This window comes from Bos grunniens, chromosome 19 (genome assembly GCF_055505025.1).
Source record: "Bos grunniens cultivar Pamir isolate PY7600 chromosome 19, Bosgru_T2T1.0, whole genome shotgun sequence".
NCBI classification, from domain to species: Eukaryota; Metazoa; Chordata; class Mammalia; order Artiodactyla; family Bovidae; genus Bos; species Bos grunniens.
This window is the reverse complement of record NC_141183.1, coordinates 15886786-15904595: the sequence shown is the minus strand read 5'-3', so window position 1 is coordinate 15904595 and position 17810 is coordinate 15886786. Positions and strand designations below refer to the sequence as shown.

At 39.1% G+C, this 17810-nt stretch overlaps 1 protein-coding gene across 9 annotated transcripts in view; it reads left to right on the top strand.

Moving 5' to 3' along the window:
• Nucleotides 1-17810, top strand: part of TANC2 (tetratricopeptide repeat, ankyrin repeat and coiled-coil containing 2) — a 363482-nt gene that overhangs the window by 97167 nt on the left and 248505 nt on the right. For all 9 annotated transcript variants that reach the window (XM_086357066.1, XM_086357065.1, XM_086357063.1 and 6 more), the window contains exon 3: nt 4524-4595. In XM_086357066.1, coding sequence (XP_086213192.1) covers nt 4524-4595 — 72 coding nt within the window. The remainder of the gene's footprint in view (nt 1-4523; nt 4596-17810) is intronic.

The window sequence follows — 17810 nt, the reverse complement described above, 5'->3', positions numbered from 1 at the left end:
AAGATCCAGCCAGTCCATCCTAGAAGAGATCAGTCCTGAATATTCATTGGAAAGACTGATGCTGAAGCTGAAACTCCAATACTTTGGCCACCTGATGCGAAGAACTGACTCATTTGAAAAGACCCCAATGCTGGGAAAGATCAAAGGCGGGAGGAGAAGGGGACGACAGAGGATGAGATGGTTGGATGGCATCACCGACTCGATGGACATGAGTTTGGGTAAACTCCAGGAGTTGGTGATGGACAGGGAAGCCTGGCGTGCTGTAGTCCATGGGGTCACAAAGAGTCGGACATGACTGAGCAACTGAACTGGACTGAACCAGTTATATCAGTGGGCTTTCCTCTGTGAAGTTTAAATAAGTGTATTTGAAGAAAGTCTGAACATCTGAACTCAAACTTGATGAGTAAATTTTAACTTAAATTTTAACAGACACAGTTCTGTTCTACCTTCTACACCCCAGCATGAGGTAATCAGTCTTATGCAAATAGTTTGACTTGCTTGATGACTGAAGGTCTTCTGTTTCGTCCATAAATGTATATGTATGCACAATGTGTGGGAGGTCTTATCTGTAGTGAAGGAATTGTGTCTTAAGCAAAGCAAAAAGATTTAAAATACTGTACATCATTGCAGTCTTGCTATTTTGGATAATGGAGTCATTGATTGCATAAGCATACCACAAACACTTTTAAAGAGCTTGAACTTCTTTTCTACACCATCTTGGGTCAATGGTGAGTTTATTATTTGTAAAAAATCTTTAACTGTTACTTTTACCTGAGAGTTAATCTCAACACTTAAGACTAGCCTCCTCTGGGGTAAGACATGGTTAAGATTTCAGTCTTAGAGGAATGAAATGCTTAAATTTACTGCCATGGTTTTCAGATTTAATTTTTAAAATTCAGGCAATTTAAACATTTTAGATTATGATGGTATCAAAATTGATGACTTTTTGTCTTGCCATTGGCTGGATGACTCAAAACTGTCTTAAACCATTACTGTCTGTATTTTTCCTGTAGGTTGTTCATTGATACCCCAACATTCTGAAGATTGTGCAAATTTAATACTATTTGAAGTCTTGTTTTTTATTTCTTTTTCTCCTTTTTTCTTTAGAAAGACAGTGCTGGTAGGGGGAAATGTCTGTATTTTAGTCATATTATTTGTCACACACTTGAAGGGCATGTTTTGATGTTAAAACAGAATGTGATGTGTATAATGTAATTTTATCCACATGGAAAAATGAAAATTTAAGACATGCCTGAATATAAGTGTTGCTCATTGTAATTTATTCCAAAGTAAAAGAGAAGAAAGAAATTTGCATTAAAAATTTGATGATTACTAGTCAGGAAAATTGACTAGGAGTATACTTAAACATCCTGATACAAGATGCCACAGATTTCTGGTACAGTTGTATCTTTTCATAAAATGAACCATAATTTCATAGTAGTTTAGGACTTCATAATACTTTCTTTTTTCCTTTATCTGTTGAGAGACCTGGGTTGGTTGTTTGACCTGTAGAATTTCCCACAGTTGGTATTTTGTTGATTATACACTCAAGAACAGTCCAACCTTTTTTTTTTTTTTTTTTTTTCTTTTCTGTCCTTCGGTTTTCCTGAAAAGTGACAGCTAGATCCAGAGGTTTGACCAGACCCAGGTTTGATTGCTTTGGCAAAACTGTGTTTGTTGTGTTTCTATCATCAGGAGGTATATTATGTCCAGTTTTGTTTGTTTTTTTCTCTTTTTTGATGTTATTAGCCATTGTTGCTCAAAGCCTACAGAGATATTAATTAATTTCAAGTTGTGAAATAGTGGTGTTTTATCTTTTGTTTCCCACTTATTACCTGGAATAATTTTAAAGAGAGCTCTTTCTTATATACTTTTTGGCTACTAGTACAGTTCATATAGGAAATGTGAGATGAATTGCTAATTCTTTCATTTCCCCAGTTTTCAAGATAATGAACTAGATCCCTCTCAACCTCAGAAAGTGACCAGTTAGTGTGGTGGTGCTATGGGTGTTTTTTTTTTTTTTTTTTCTCTTTTTTCAGCGTCATTATGATCTACAATCAGTTGTACCCTTAGTTAGTTCTTTGGTAGAGCTAGGAAGAGGTCCATGGGACAATGATACTCCCTGAGTTCTTGCATGTTGATGAGCTGTTTGACTCAGTCTTTCTGTTATGACCTCAGTGTTACATTGTTTTTGATAGTGTCTTTACTGTTGCATATGTCAGGGTGATCCAAGTTCAACTAGTACATTTCCTTTGATAAACCAGCTAGTTCTTTCTTTTAATGGAGAACAGCATTTTAGGATCACAGCCTGGGCCCTAGGGATGGACATCACTACTTAATCAGTCAAGGTGCTAGATATTTTAAATGGACAGAGCTAAGACATATGTGTGACTCATAAGATTGTACTAATGTTTGTAATATAGATTCAATACTATAGAGTTTTTATTTAACTTCTGTATTGTTATATCTATAGTTCCTTTCTTCCACACTGAGAATTCTGGTTCTTCAAGGGGACAATGTCAGAGTATCCAGTAGTTATTCATTGCTTTATCCCTCTTTTTTAAATACAGTGGTCTCACAACTTTACCACTACCAATTTTGATTACTGAAATCAGTTTTTTTCTGTTTGTTTATTCTTTCTCCATTTGTTTTGGTTGTACTGTAGCTTCATGCTCAGATTTTATAGCTATTACATACTATAAGACCCTAATTTAGGGTTAATTCTACAGTCAACCCTATGTTTATTGCTCATCGCCAGTCCTTGTTTAATGTCTCTCTAGTCACTTTGATTGCCTCAAATGAGTTCTCTGTTAGAACTAGGAAGAGTCCCATGGGAACAATATTCCCTGAGTTCTTGCATGTTAGTAATAGTTTTTCCTTCTTCTTTATACTTAAAGGTAAGTTTTACTCATTGTAAAGCCTGTGACTCTAACTTTCTTTGTGTTTAAAATATATGTTATTTCATTTTCTTCTATTGTTTTCCCTTATTTATCATGTGATACCTAAATACTCAAAAGGATTTGTTTTCCTTTTTTCTTTATTTTTTTAAATTTAAATTTATTTATTTTAATTAGAGGCTAATTACTTTACAATTAATGGGATGATTCTTTTTCTTTAAAGTCTAGTAATTTTAGTAGAAAATGTCCTGGTCCATTGATCTAACTTGATTAAGTAGTATACAAAGTGCTCTTAAAATATGTAGTTTCACATATGAAAGTGAAAGTCCTAGTCACTCAGTCATGTCCAACTCTTTGTGACCCCCTGAACTATAGCTCCAGGCTCCTTTGTCCATGGAATTCTCCAGGCAAGAATACTGAAATGGGTAGCTTTTCCCTTCTCCAGGGGATCTTCCTGACCCAGGGATCAAACCCAGGTCTCCTGCATGGCAGGCAGATTCTTTACCATCTGAGCCACCAGATATAATAGTTTCAAATATATATGTATGTACATGTGTATATATAAATGTATTTATACATGTAACTATATATATTACATATACATAGCCACTTTTTTCCCTCTGAAAAGCTTTCTTGAACTACAGTTTTTTAGTATTTGTTCTGTCCTCTCACTTCAGTTTTCTTCCTTAGGGACTTCTATTTTTATCCTTATACTAGATCTTCTTTGCCTATCTCCAATATGTATCCCCTTTTTGAAAATCCTTTTTAATCTATTTCTTCTTTTTAAAAAATTTGTTTAAGATTTTCTTCCATCGTACTTTGTATTTCTTTTTAAGATCTTTTGTATTTATTTGCTCTTGTATTTCTTATACTTCAGACTTCATTATTGAAATGATTTTTGTTTGATTTCTAATTTTTTCTTGGTTTCTGCCTTGTCATTTCTGAGTTTTTTTATTCTGATTTGTATTGCTCTTTCATGTATTATATAATTTTCCTATGATCTCTCATAAAACATGTAATTTTTATTATAGTGAAACATATAGCCCTAAGGATTATTTGACATACTATAGATAAATAAGCAGCTATAATTAACTTAGACATTGCTTTAAATCAAGGCTTTTAAACTGAAATTCTGTGAATGAAATTCAGAATAGACTACATTGCTTCATTATACACAGAGTAGAGTGTGTATGTTTGGTGGTGGTTTAGTTGCTGAGTTGTGTCTGACTCTTGCTACTCCATGGCCTATGGCCCACCAGGCTCCTCTATGCATGGGATTTTTCAGGCAAGAATACTGGATTGGGTTGCCATTTCCTTCTAAAGGGGATCTCTCGACCCGGGACTGAACCCAGGTCTCCTGCATTGCAGGTGGATTTTTTACCAACTGAGCCACCAGGGAAGCCCTGTGTATATGTTTGGGGGTCGGGAAAGAACGCGTTCACTTTCTTTAGACTTTCAGATGAGGGTGTAAACCAGCCCCGGAAAAATAAGGGTGAGAACCTTTGGTTTGTGTATGATAAGAAAACAAATGATAGATATAGGACTTTTAAGATAAAGATGTCATCAGGGCTGGTATTACATCAGTTTCATTATCTATTTGCTTATGGTCTTTCTCATTTTATTCAGATGGAGGAAGCGAGGAACCACCGGATCGAAGACAGTCAAGTGTAGACTCTCGCCAAAGCCGCTCTGGGCAAGGTAAGTTTTCATTAAATTTATTAATAAATTAAAAAGGGAAGATATCAGCTCTTCCTTTCCAGTACTTAATCTGAGGACTGAGGTTTTCACTGGGTCTAATTTAGATATTCTCATTTCTCATTTAGAAGTTTAAATGTTATAATCTAATTGGTTCTAGGTGATAATCACTTCAGTTGAGTTCAGTTCAGTTGCTCAGTCGTGTCCGACTCTTTGCGACCCATGAATCGCAGAACGCCGGGCCTCCCTGTCCATCACCAGCTCCCTGAGTTCACCCAGACTCACATCCATCGAGTCAGAGATGCCATCCAGCCATCTCATCCTCTGTCGTCCCCTTCTCCTGCCCCCAATCCCTCCCAGCATGGTCTCTTTTTTTAAACAATATTAAAGTTTTAAGTAATTTGGAGCACTGTGGTATATGTCTGGGTATCACTTTTGGAATATAGCCAAAAGCAAATTTTTAGAGGTAGCATTTGTTGCAAGTATTATTATCCTGGCTTTTAAAAGTATTGTCTTAACTCTCTCAGAAGAAATAGGTTTTGTTTGTAATTGCTCTCAAAGATTAGGGTCATTTTAATTATTTTCCTTTTCTATTTAAAATTTATTACTGTAGGCTTTTGAATAGTTTTTTTAAATGACAACCTCACTTATAGGTTAAAGTGACAACCTCACTTATAGGTTAAAATACTCTATCAGTGGATTTTCAGATAGGCCGTCCCTAACTAACATTTAAATTTTGCAGGACTAGCACCTCCACATTCCTTTTTCTTTGTAGTACTTATCACCTTTATTTTCTCCAAGTAAAACTAGAATGAATGTTCCATGATTTCAGAGATTTTTGGTGTTCTTTATTCATTGTTGTATTTCCCGTGCCAAGATTAAGTGCCTGGTAGATAGTAGGTACTAAATAAATAGTGTTGGGTGAGTGAAGTTATTTCCAAGAGAATGAGAGTTGGAACCCAAGCCAGATGAATATATTATAAAATTTCAGGCAGTAATTACTGAGTTTAGTTTTTAGAGAGTCTTTATTTACAAACAAAATAAAGCCTTAGGTATACAAATGTGAGGTGTTTTAATCCTGTAAAATCTCTGGTTCATTTATTCTATAATCCTTCTCTTTTTCTCCAACTTTGCTCTTCCCAAGTTTTAGAAAGTACTATTTTTACTAAAACTGTTTGCTGCAGAATAAAAAGAGGAATAATATATGCAGATTGATTTGGAATTTTTAACCTACACTAGTACTTAATCAGAGAAGGCAATGGCACCCCACTCCAGTACTCTTGCCTGGAAAATCCCATGGACAGAGGAGTCTGGAAGGCTGCAGTCCATGGGGTCGCTAAGGGTCAGACACGACTGAGCGACTTCACTTTCACTTTTCACTTTCATTCATTGGAGAAAGAAATGGCAACAAACTCCAGTGTTCTTGCCTGGAGAATCCTAGGGACTGGGGAGCCTGGTGGGCTGCCGTCTGTGGGGTTACACAGAGTCGGACAGTACTGAAGTGACTTAGCAGCAGCAGCAGCAGTACTTAATAATTCTTAATATGCATGTATTATAAGTACATTAGAAACTTATCCTATTTTCACTTTTTTCCCTTATAATAAGTATTTTGATACAAAAAAAGAAATTAGGAGAAAAAGATGAATTGTAATATAAAAGAAAATCAAACACATTATACACGTTAAACTTAATGCTTTATGTCAGTGATATCTCAGTAAACTTTAGTGGGGGCAGTGAGAAATAAAATGAGCGTGTGTATATAAAATCCTTGTTGGGCTGCACCCCGCAGGCCTGCATGCCTATACTTGCCCAGCCTCGAGACAGAAGAAAGAGCCCAGACTCGGAAACAGAGGCATTGGTGATTTAATGGATAGGAGACTCTTACACATCTGAAGCATGGTCCTGTGTGTGGCACAGCAGGCAGGCCATTGCAGCACTCTTTACTGCTGGGAGAGGACGGAGTGGGTGGAAGTGTTTACCACCTATAGGGGGAATTGACTTTCAGTTCAGTTCAGTTGCTCAGTCGTGTCCGGCTCTTTGTGACCCCATGAATCTCACGCCAGGCCTCCCTGTCCATCACCAACTCCTGAAGTTCACCCAAACTCACGTGCATCAAGTCGGTGATGCCATCCAGCCATTTTGTCCTCTGTCATGCCCTTTTCCTCCTGCCCCCAATCCATCCCAGCATCAGGGTCTTTTCCAATGAACCAACTCTTCGCATGAGGTGGCCAAAGTATTGGAGTTTCAGCCTCAGCATCAGTCCTTTGAATGAACACCCAAGACTAGTCTCCTTTAGGATGGACTGGTTGGATCTCCTTGCAGTCCAAGGGACTCAAAAAAGTCTTCTCCAGCACCACAGTTTAAAAACATCAATTCTACGGCGCTCAGCTTTCTTCACAGTCCAACTCTCACATCCATACATGACCACAGGAAAAACCATAGCCTTGACTAGATGGACCTTTGTTGGCAAAGTAATGTCTCTGCTTTGAATATGCTATCTGGGTTGGTCATAACTTTCCTTCCAAGGAGCAAGCGTCTTTTAATTTCATGGCTGCAGTCACCATCTGCAGTGATTTTGGAGCCCCCCAAAATAAAGTCAGACACTGTTTCCCCATCTATTTCCCATGAAGTGATGCGACCAGATGCCATGATCTTCGTTTTCTGAATGTTGAGCTTTAAGCCAACTTTTTCACTCTCCTCTTTCACTTTCATCAAGAGGCTTTTTAGTTCCTCTTCACTTTCTGCTATAAGGGTGGTGTCATCTGCATATCTGAGGTTATTGATATTTCTCCTGGCAGTCTTGATTCCAGCTTGTGCTTCCTCCAGCCCAGCGTTTCTCATGATGTACTCTGAATATAAGTTAAATAAGCAGGGTGACAATATACAGCCTTGACGTAATCCTTTTCCTATTTGGAACCAGTCTGTTGTTCCATGTCCAGTTCTAACTGTTGCTTCCTGACCTGCATATAGGTTTCTCAAGAGGCAGGTCAGGTGGTCTGGTATTCCCATCTCTTGAAGAATTTTCCACAGTTTATTGTGATCCACACAGTCAAAGGCTTTGACATAGCCAATAAAGCAAGAATAGATGTTTTTCTGGAACTCTCTTGCTTTTTCCATGATCCAGCGGATGTTGGCAATTTGATCTCTGGTTCCTCTGCCTTTTCTAAATCCAGCTTGAACATCCGGAAGTTCATGGTTCACGTATTGCTGAAGCCTGGCTTGGAGAATTTTGAGCATTACTTTACTAGCATGTGAGATGAGTGCAATTGTGTGGTAGTTTGAGCATTCTTTGGCATTGCCTTTCTTAGGGATTGGAATGAAAATTGACCTTTCCCAGTCCTGTGGACACTGCTGAGTTTTCCAAATTTGCTGGCATATTGAGTGCAGCACTTTCACAGCATCATCTTTCAGGATTTGAAATAGCTCAACTGGAATTCCATCATCTCCACTAGCTTTGTTCATAGTGATGCTTTCTAAGGCCCACTTAACTTCACATTCCAGGATGTCTGGCTCTAGGTGAGTAATCACACCATCGTGATTATCTGGGTTGTGAAGATCTTTTTTGTACAGTTCTGTGTATTCTTGCCACCTCTTAATATTTTCTGCTTCTGTTAGGTCCATACCATTTCTGTCCTTTATCGAGCCCATCTTTGCATGAAATGTTCCCTTGGTATCTCTAATTTTCTTGAGGAGATCTCTAGTGTTTCCCATTCTGTTGTTTTCCTCTATTTCTTTGCATTGATTGCTGAGGAAGGCTTTCTTATCTCTTCTTGCTATTCTTTGGAACTCTGCATTCAGATGCTTATATCTTCGTTTTCTCCTTTGCTTTTTGCTTCCCTTCTTTCACAGCTATTTGTAAGGCCTCCTCATACGGCCATTTTGCTTTTCTGCATTTCTTTTCCACGGGGATGGTCTTGATCCCTGTCTCCTGTACAATGTCATGAACCTCTGTCCATAGTTCATCAGGCACTCTATCTATCAGATCTAGGCCCTTAAATCTATTTCTCACTTCCACTGTATAGTCATAAGGGATTTGATTTAGGTCATACCTGAATGGTCTAGTGGTTTTCCATACTTTCTTCAATTTAAGTCTGAATTTGGCAATAAGGAGTTCATGATCTGAGCCACAGTCAGCTCCTGGTCTTGTTTTGGCTGACTGTATAGAGCTTCTCCATCTTTGGCTGCAAAGAATATAATCAATCTGATTTCAGTGTTGACCATCTGGTGATGTCCATGTATAGAGTCTTCTCTTGTGTTGTTGGAAGAGGGTGTTTGTTATGACCAGTGCATTTTCTTGGCAAAACTCTATTAGTCTTTGCCCTGCTTCATTCTGTATTCCAAGGCCAAATTTGCCTGTTACTCCAGGTGTTTCTTGACTTCCTACTTTTGCATTCCAGTCGCCTATAATGAAAAGGACATCTTTTTTGGGTGTTAGTTCTAAAAGGTCTTGTAAGTCTTCATAGAACCGTTCAGCTTCTTCAGCGTTACTGGTTGGGGCATAGGATTGGATCACCGTGATATTGAATGGTTTGCCTTGGAAATGAACAGAGATCATTCTGTCATTTTTGAGATTGCATCCAAGGACTGCATTTTGGACTCTTGTTGACCATGATGGCTACTCCATTTCTTCTGAGGGATTCCTACCCACAGTAGTAGATATAATGGTCATCTGAGTTAAATTCACCCATTCCGGTCCATTTGAGTTTGCTGATTCCTAGAATGTCGACATTCACTCTTGCCATGTCCTGTTTGACCACTTCCAATTTGCCTTGATTCATGGACCTGACATTCCAGGTTCCAATGCAATATTGCTCTTTACAGCATCAGACCTTGCTTCAATCACCAGTCACATCCAGAACTGGATATTGTCTTTGCTTTGCCTCCATCCCTTCACTCTTTCTGGAGTTAACTGTAGCATATTGGGCACCTACCCACCTGGGGAGTTCCTCTTTCAGTATCCTATCATTGTGGCTTTTCATACTGTTCATGGGGTTCTCAAGGCAAGAATACTGAAGTGGTTTGCCATTCCCTTCTCCAGTGGACCACATTCTGTCAGACCTCTCCACCATGACCTGTCCGTCTTGGGTGGCCCCACACGGTATGGCTTAGTTTCATTGAGTTAGACAAGGCTGTGGTCCATGTGATCAGATTGGCTTGTTTTCTGTGATTATGGTTTCAGTGTGTCTGCCCTGTGATGCCCTCTCACAACACCTACCGTCTTACTTGGGTTTCTCTTACTTTGGACGTGGGGTATCTCTTACAGCTGCTCCAGCAAAGCGCAGCCTCTGCTCCTTACCTTGGATGAGGTCTCCCCTCCTGACCTTGAATGTGGAGTAGCTCCTCTTGGCCCTTCTGTGCCCTTGCAGCCGCCGCTCCTTGGACATGAGGTTGCTCCTCTCTGCTGCAGCCCCTGACCTCGGACGTGGGGTAGCTCCTCTCGGCTGCCGCCCCTGACCTCTGCTTCCCTGGTGGCTCACACAGTAAAGAATTGACTTTAGGTTGGCTCATTGGTTACCAGGGAAACCAGCAAAGGCTCCCTCCCTGCTCCTTTGATAAGTTATCAAAGTGGTGAAGATGTTCTGATCTAAAGGTTACACCAGGCATTTACTGATTAGGCTCTGTGATTAAGAGGGAAAGTCAGTCATATGAGTAGGATATGGGTGAAGCAGTGACTGGTTAAGCAGGGGATGTACACAGAGCAAGAGAACAGCCATCTTGGGTGGCCTCACCATATAACCCTAAAAATAAAATTAGTACAAATTAATAGAAAAAGATGATACTAATACTTATTAATGTTATTAAATGTCAGATGTAAATTTGGGAGACTATTAATTTATCTTATACCCTCTGAATTATGTCAGTTGAAATAGTTTTCAAATCAATGAGTGTTAATTGAATTTTAGTAACAAAAGTCGAACTAAATAACAAAAAATCAGTGATTTTCATGATCTTAGCACAGCTGCCTGATCTCACTTTTTTCAAATGACAGAAATAGAAGTACAAAGCCATTTATAATGACTTGGGATGAATAAGAATCCATATTACCAGTAGTAAAGAGATAGGATGGATACATACTTCTACTTTTGCTCCTTGCAGAAACCCATTAAAAGATCAGTAAAAGGGAATTAGAGAGGAGACAGCATCAACACAATTTTAGAAACTAGAGAGTATATGAATGATTGAAGACTAAACGTTAAGCTCAGTAGCAGAGAAAATCAAGAAAATAATCCAGCTTGTCCTCCAAAAGACAGAAAGTTCAAGAATGGCAGCATGTAGAAGTGAAAGGAGGATTGGTTGAAAGTTGAAGAAGCCTTTGGACCCTGGGATGTCTTCCTCAAAATAAGCTAGCCAGTCAGCTGGACAAGTGCCCAGGTCTTCTCCCCTAACCTTGGCAAAGTCCAGAAACTTACTCTTTGGAGAGGGCAAAAGTAGAGGCTCTAGGACAGAAGACATCAGCGTAGTGGAAGGCAAGAACCCCAGACTGAAGATCACCCTTTTAGTCCTCTTCTCTTAATTATGAGAGCTAATCAAGGATTAATAGATATTTGAGGAAGCCCTGTAGTGTATGAAAAATAGAGATTAAAATAAGTAAGGTAGAGCAGCTTGGAGAAGACAAATCTTTTGCAGAGGAAAATATTAGAACCATTATTAACATCCTCAGGGAAATAAGAGAAAACAATACAGCCATGAAATAAGGAGTTAACTATAAAAGAGTAGTACTCTGATTTTTAAAAGAGGCTCTCAGGCATTAAAATTTTGATTTCAGAGATTAAAAAGGCTTTGTAGAAGTACTTAGAAAATTAATAATGAAGAAATCTGGTAAAAAGTTGAGCAGAAGGACAGAGGTTATAGAACAGAAGTGAGGAATACAAAGAAATTTACAGGAGCTGTCCAGGAATTTCAATATTCAAATAATAGTAGTTTCTAGAAGAAACAGAGGAAATGAGGAAGAAATCATCAGGATGATTAAAAAAACATTTTCTTGAGCTAAAGAACATGAGGTTGAAAGGCTTATTGAGTACTCAGCACAATGGATGTATATAAACACAAACTAAGACACATCATGGAGAAGGCGATGGCACCCCCTCCAGTACTCCTGCCTGGAAAATCCCATGGATGGAGGAGCCTGGTGGGCTGCAGTCCATGGGGTCGCTAAGAGTCGGACAGGATTGAGCAACTTCACTTTCACTTTTCACTTCCATGCATTGGAGAAGGCAGTGGCACCCCACTCCAGTGTTCTTGCCTGGAGAATCCCAGGGACGGGGGAGCCTGGTGGGCTGCCGTCTATGGGGTTGCATAGAGTCGGACATGACTGAAGCGACTTAGCAGCAGCAGCAAGACACATCAGGGTGAAATTTCAAATCCCTGGGCCAAACAGCTCTTTCCATGCTTCCAGAGAGGAGAAAGATTTGTTACCTAAAGTAACAGGAATCAACTGGCTCTGGACTTCTTTGTGGTAACTTTAGAAATAAACAGGCAATGGCACATCACCTTCAGAATTCTGAAGGAAAGTAATTTCAACCTCATTTTATTTCATGTGCATTGAAACTATTGAGTGAAATTACGATGTTTTAAGACATGTAATGTTTTTTGTTTTTTTGGTTTGTTTGCCTACCTTGTACCTTTCTTAGAAATCTGTTGGAGGGTGTGATCCATCAAAATGATAAAGTCAGACAAATAAAAAAAGAGAAAGGTGGCAGGAAATAGGAAATTTAACAAAAGAGAAAGGTAGAGAAATCTTCCACATACAATGACAGGACAGGGTTGAAGGGCAAACAGACCAGATTGGAGTAGGTTAGAAGCTTCCAGAAGATCCATTCTCAGGAATGAGGTTGTTAGAAATCTGATGCCTTTAATTATCTTTAGGAAAGTTGTAAGTAATTGATGAAAGACTCAGGGTTGAATTTGTGATAAATACATAAAGTAGTAAGTGAAAAAAATTCTAAACACAAGTAAAAAAATAAATAATGTATAGGAAAGGAGATGTTAGAATAATTTCTTAGTCCTTAGGGTAGTGTCTAGAGTAGCTGATGTTCATGTCAATCACTTCCAGTGGTAAACCTAATCAGTTTACCCCAGTGTGATACAGACATTTTTATTTGATTTGGACCATTATGGTCGAGGGCTTCGCTGGTGGCTCAGATAGTGAAGAATCTGCCTGCAATGCAGGAGACCCAGGTTTGAGCCCTGGGTCAGGAAGATCCCCTGGAGTATGAAATGGCAATCCATTCTAGCATTCTTGCCTAGAGAATTCCATGGACAGAGGAGCCTGGTGGGTTACAATCCATGGGGTTGAAAAGAGTCAAACACGACTGAATGATTAACGCTTAGCAAATTATGGTTGGGAAGTAGTGCTTTAAAGCAGAGTGAGCGAGTCTGGCCTTTGTTGCCTGTATTTGTACAGTTGGCAGGTTTAATTTGCTAAGCCAGTTTTAATTATTTTTATATCTGTGTTCATGTGGGATATTGGCCTTTAATTTTCCTGTCTTAGGATGTCTTTGTCTGATTTTTGTATCAGGGTACTCCTGGTTTCATAGAGTAAGTTGAAAGTTGAAAGATAATTCTTCTTTAATTTCCTGGAGTATATTTTATAGAATTGATATTACTTCATCCATAAATGTTTGATAGAATTTTCCAGGGAAACCGTCTGGGCCTAGAATTTTCTTTGTGGGAAAGTTTTAAGATATAAATTAAGTTTCTTTAATAAATATAGGACTATTCAAATTATCTGTTTTTTCTTGACTGTCCTTTTAAAAGCTGTGGCATCTGTAGTGGTGCCACCTCTCTCATCCCTGATATGGATGATTTGAGTATTCTTTCTCTTTGTCCTGGTCATTCTAGATGGAGCTATGTCAATTCTGTTGATCTTAAAGGATCAGTTTCAGTTTTTCTTCATTTTCTGTGTTGTTTTCCTGTTTTCTTTTTTATTGGTTTCTGCTTTGTTGTTGTTGTTGTCGAGTCACTAAGCCATGTCTGACTCTGAGACCCTATTGACTGCAGCACACCTGGCTCCCCTTTCCTTCACTATCTCCTGGAGTTTGCTCAAATTCACATCCATTGAGGCAGAGGTGCTATCTAACCATCTCATCCTCTGTTGCTCCCATTTTCTAGTGCCTTCAACCGTTCCCAGCATCAGGGTCTTTTCCATTGAGTCACCTCTTCACATCAGGTGCCCAAAGTATTAGAGCTTCAACTTTAGCATCAGTCCTTCCAGTGAATATTTGGGGTTGATTTCCTTTAGGATTGACTGGTTTGATTTCCTTGTAGTCCAACGGACTCTCAAGAGTCTTCTCCAGCACCACAGTTCAAAAAGCATCAAGTTTTCGGCGCTTAGCCTTCTTTATGGTCCAACTCACATCTGTACATGATGCTGGAAAGACCGCCATAGCTTTGACTATACTCACCTTTGTCGGCAGAGTAATGTCTCTGCTTTTTAATACACTGTCTAGATCTGTCATAGCTTTTCTTCCAAGTAGCAGTGTCGTGTAATTTCATGGCTGCAGTCACCATCCACAGTAATTTTGGAGCCCAAGAAAATAAAGTCTGTCACTGTTTCCACTTTTTCCACTTCTATTTGCCATGAAGTGATGTAACCAGATGCCATGATCTTTTTTTTTTTTTAATGTTGAGTTTTAAGCCAACTTTTTCACTCTCCTCTTTTACCCTCATCAAGAAGCTCTATAGTTCCTTCACTTTCTGCTGTTAGAGTGATATCATCTGCATATCTGAAGTTATTGTTGATTTCTCCCAGCAATCTTGATTCCAGCTTGTGATTCATCCAGCCTGGCATTTTGCATGAATGTACTCTGCATATAAGTTAAACAAGCAAGGTGACAATAAATGCAGCCTTGTCGTACTCCTTTCCCAATTTTAAAACAGTCTGTTGTTCCAAAGAATGTTCAAATGACCATACAAAATGAGTTGCACTCATTTCACATGCTAGTAAGGTTATGCTCAAAATCCTTCAAACTAGGCTTCAGCAGTATGTGAACTGAGAACTTCTAAATGTACCAGCTGGGTTTAGAAAAGGCAGAGGGACCAGAGATCAAATTGCCAACATTTGTTGGATCATAGAAGTTGGGAATTCCAGAAAAACATCTAGTTTTGCTTTATTGACTATGCTAAAGCCTTTGTGTGGATCATGATAAACTGTGGAAAATTCTTAAGATGGGAATACCAGACCGTCTTAGCTATCTCCTGAGAAACCTGTATGCAGCTCAAGAAGTAACAGAACCAGACATGAAACAATTGACTGGTTCAAAATTTGGAAAGGTTTGTGCTTTGCTCTTTATTGTTTCCTTTCTTCTTCCTGCTTTGGGTTTAATTTTCTTTTCTTTTTCTAGTTTCTTAAGGTAGAAACTAAGATTGCTGATACTGGAGCTTTATTTTCTAATACAGAAAATTTAGTGCTATGAATTTCCCTCTGTGTATTGATTTAGCTGCATTTCACAGACTTTCATGAATAATGCTTTTCTTTTATTTCAAAGTACTTCCAATTCCCCTTTTGGTTTCTTCTTTAACATGTGTGTTATTTAGAAGTGTGTTTATAAAGTTTTCAAACATTTGAGAATTTTCTACATATTTTCTTCATATTAATTTCTAGTTTAATTTTACTATAGTCAAGGAATACCCATCCTATGAGTTAAGTCACATTTTATTGAGACTTGTTTTATGGCCCAGGAAATTATCTATCTTAAATGTTCTTTGTGTACTAATTAAACTTAAAACTTTTGCACAGTGAAGAAAACATATAAGCAAGGTGAAAAGGCAGCCTTCAGAATGGGAGCAAATAATAGCAAATGAAACAACTAACATATAATTAATCTCCAAAATATACAAGTAGCTCATGCAGCTCAGTACCAGAAAAATAAATGACCCAATTAAAAAATGAGCAAAAGAACTAACAGACATTTCTCCAAAGAAGACATACAGTTGGCTAACAAACACATGAAAAGATGTTCAGCATCACTCATTATTAGAGAAATGCAAATCAAAACTTCAATGAGGTAGTATCTCATACCAGTCAGAATGGCTGCCATCAAAAAGTCTACAAACAATAAATGCTGGAGAGGGTGTGGAGGAAAGGGAACCCTCTTAACACTGTTGGTGGGAATGCAAACTAGTACAACCACTATGGAGAACAGTGTGGAGATTCCTTAAAAAACTGGAAACAGAATTGCCATATGACCCAGCAATCCCACTGCTGGGTATACACACTGAGAAAACTAGAATTGAAAGAGACATGCGTACCCCAGTGTTCGTTGCAGTACTGTTCACAGTAGCTAAGACATGGAAGCAACCTAGATGTTGCATCCATCAGCAGACGAATGGATAAGAAAGTTGTGGTACACAATGGAATATTACTCAGCTATAAAAAATAATGCATTTGAGTCACTTCTAATGAGGTGAATGAAACTGGAGCCTATTATACAGATTGAAGTAAGGCAGAAAGAAAAACACCAATACAGTATATTAACACATATATATGGAATTTAGAAAGATGGTGAAAATGATCCTATATGCAAGACAGCAAAAGAGACCCAGATGTAAAGAACAGACTTTTGGACTCTGTGGGAGAAGGTGAGGGTGGGATGATTTGAGAAAATAGCATTGAAACATGTATATTACCATATGTGAAATAGATGACCCGTCTAAGTTGGATGCATGAAACAGGGCACTCAAAGCCAGTGCACTGGGACAACCCAGTGGGATGGGATGGGGAGGGGATGGGAAGGGGGTTTGGGACAGGGCGGGGGACACCTGTATACCTGTGGCTGACTTATGTCAATGTAAGGTGAAAACCAAATTGTAAAGTAATTAGCCTCTAATTAAAATAAATTTTTTTAAAATGTGTATTATGCTCTTTGGAGGGGAGGTAGAAGGTGCTACAAATGTCAGTCTGGTCAAGTTAATTGATGATATTGTTCAAGTTTTCTGCATCTTTGCTGACTTTCTATCTGCTCATTCTGTCAATTACTAGGAGAGGAATATTGAAATCTCAGACCATAAGTGTGGATTTATGTATTTCCCCTTGCAGTTGTGTTACATTCCTCATACCACTGATCCTTTGGTCAGAAAGGATTTAAATATTCCCTACAGCTGCCATTGGCTTCTCTGATGGCTCAGTGGTAAAGAATTGACCTGCATTACAAGACACACAGGAGATGTGGGTTTGATCCCTGGGTCAGGAAGATCCCCCTGGAGAAGGAAATGGCAACCCACTCCAGTATTCTTGCCTGGAAAATCCCATGGACAGAGGAGCCTGAGGGGCTACAGTCCATAGGATCACGAAGAGTCGGACATGACTGAAGCAACTTAGCACATGCTTACTTCATTTTCACCTAGAACCAGAGCCCTTCCATTTCTTATATTTTGTGTTTGCCTGTCTAGAAGGTAATATTCAAAATATTTAATAATTAGTATGCCATAAATACCAACCAACCACAACAGATGCCAGTCTGTTCAAAACAAACATTGTTTAGTCGCTAAGTCATGTCCAACTCTTCTGTGACCCCATAGACTGTAGCCCGCCAGACTTCTCTGTCCATGGATTTCCCAGGCAGGAATACTGGAATAGGTAGCCATTTCCTCCTCTAGAGAGTCTTCCCAACCCAGGGATCGAACCTGCATCTCCTGCATTGGCAAGCAGATTCTTTATCACTGAACCCTCACGGAAGCAACAAACATTGTCTTTAAACATCTGTTACGCCTGTAGAGGGCCAAAATGCATGATAACCTGCCCTACCTGATTGCAGATACAGTTGCTATTTAATGTCTCTTCTGGTGGCTTCCCTGGTGGCTCAGACGGTAAAGCGTCTGCCTACAATGCAGGAGACCTGGGTTCAGTTCCTGGGTTGGCAAGATCCCCTGGAGAAGGAAATGGCAACCCACTCCAGTTTTCTTGCCTGGAAAACCCCATGGATGGAGGAACCTGATCTACTACAGTCCATGGGGTCACAAAGAGTCAGACACGACTGAGCCATTTCACTTTCTTTCTATAGTTATAATGGCAAACATGTAAGATAAGGTGCCTGGTGAGGTGTCTTATCTTTTGGACATGAAGGCTCTCTCCTGTGTGTTAACTAACTAGCTTGGCCTTTGTTCTGTCTCTCAGACACAGTGGATTCTGACTCAAATGTACCCACACTCACTGTCCTAGTTTAGGGGGCAGAGACCTCTGATGTCATCTGCTCTCAAGTGTAGGAGATGGGAGATGGC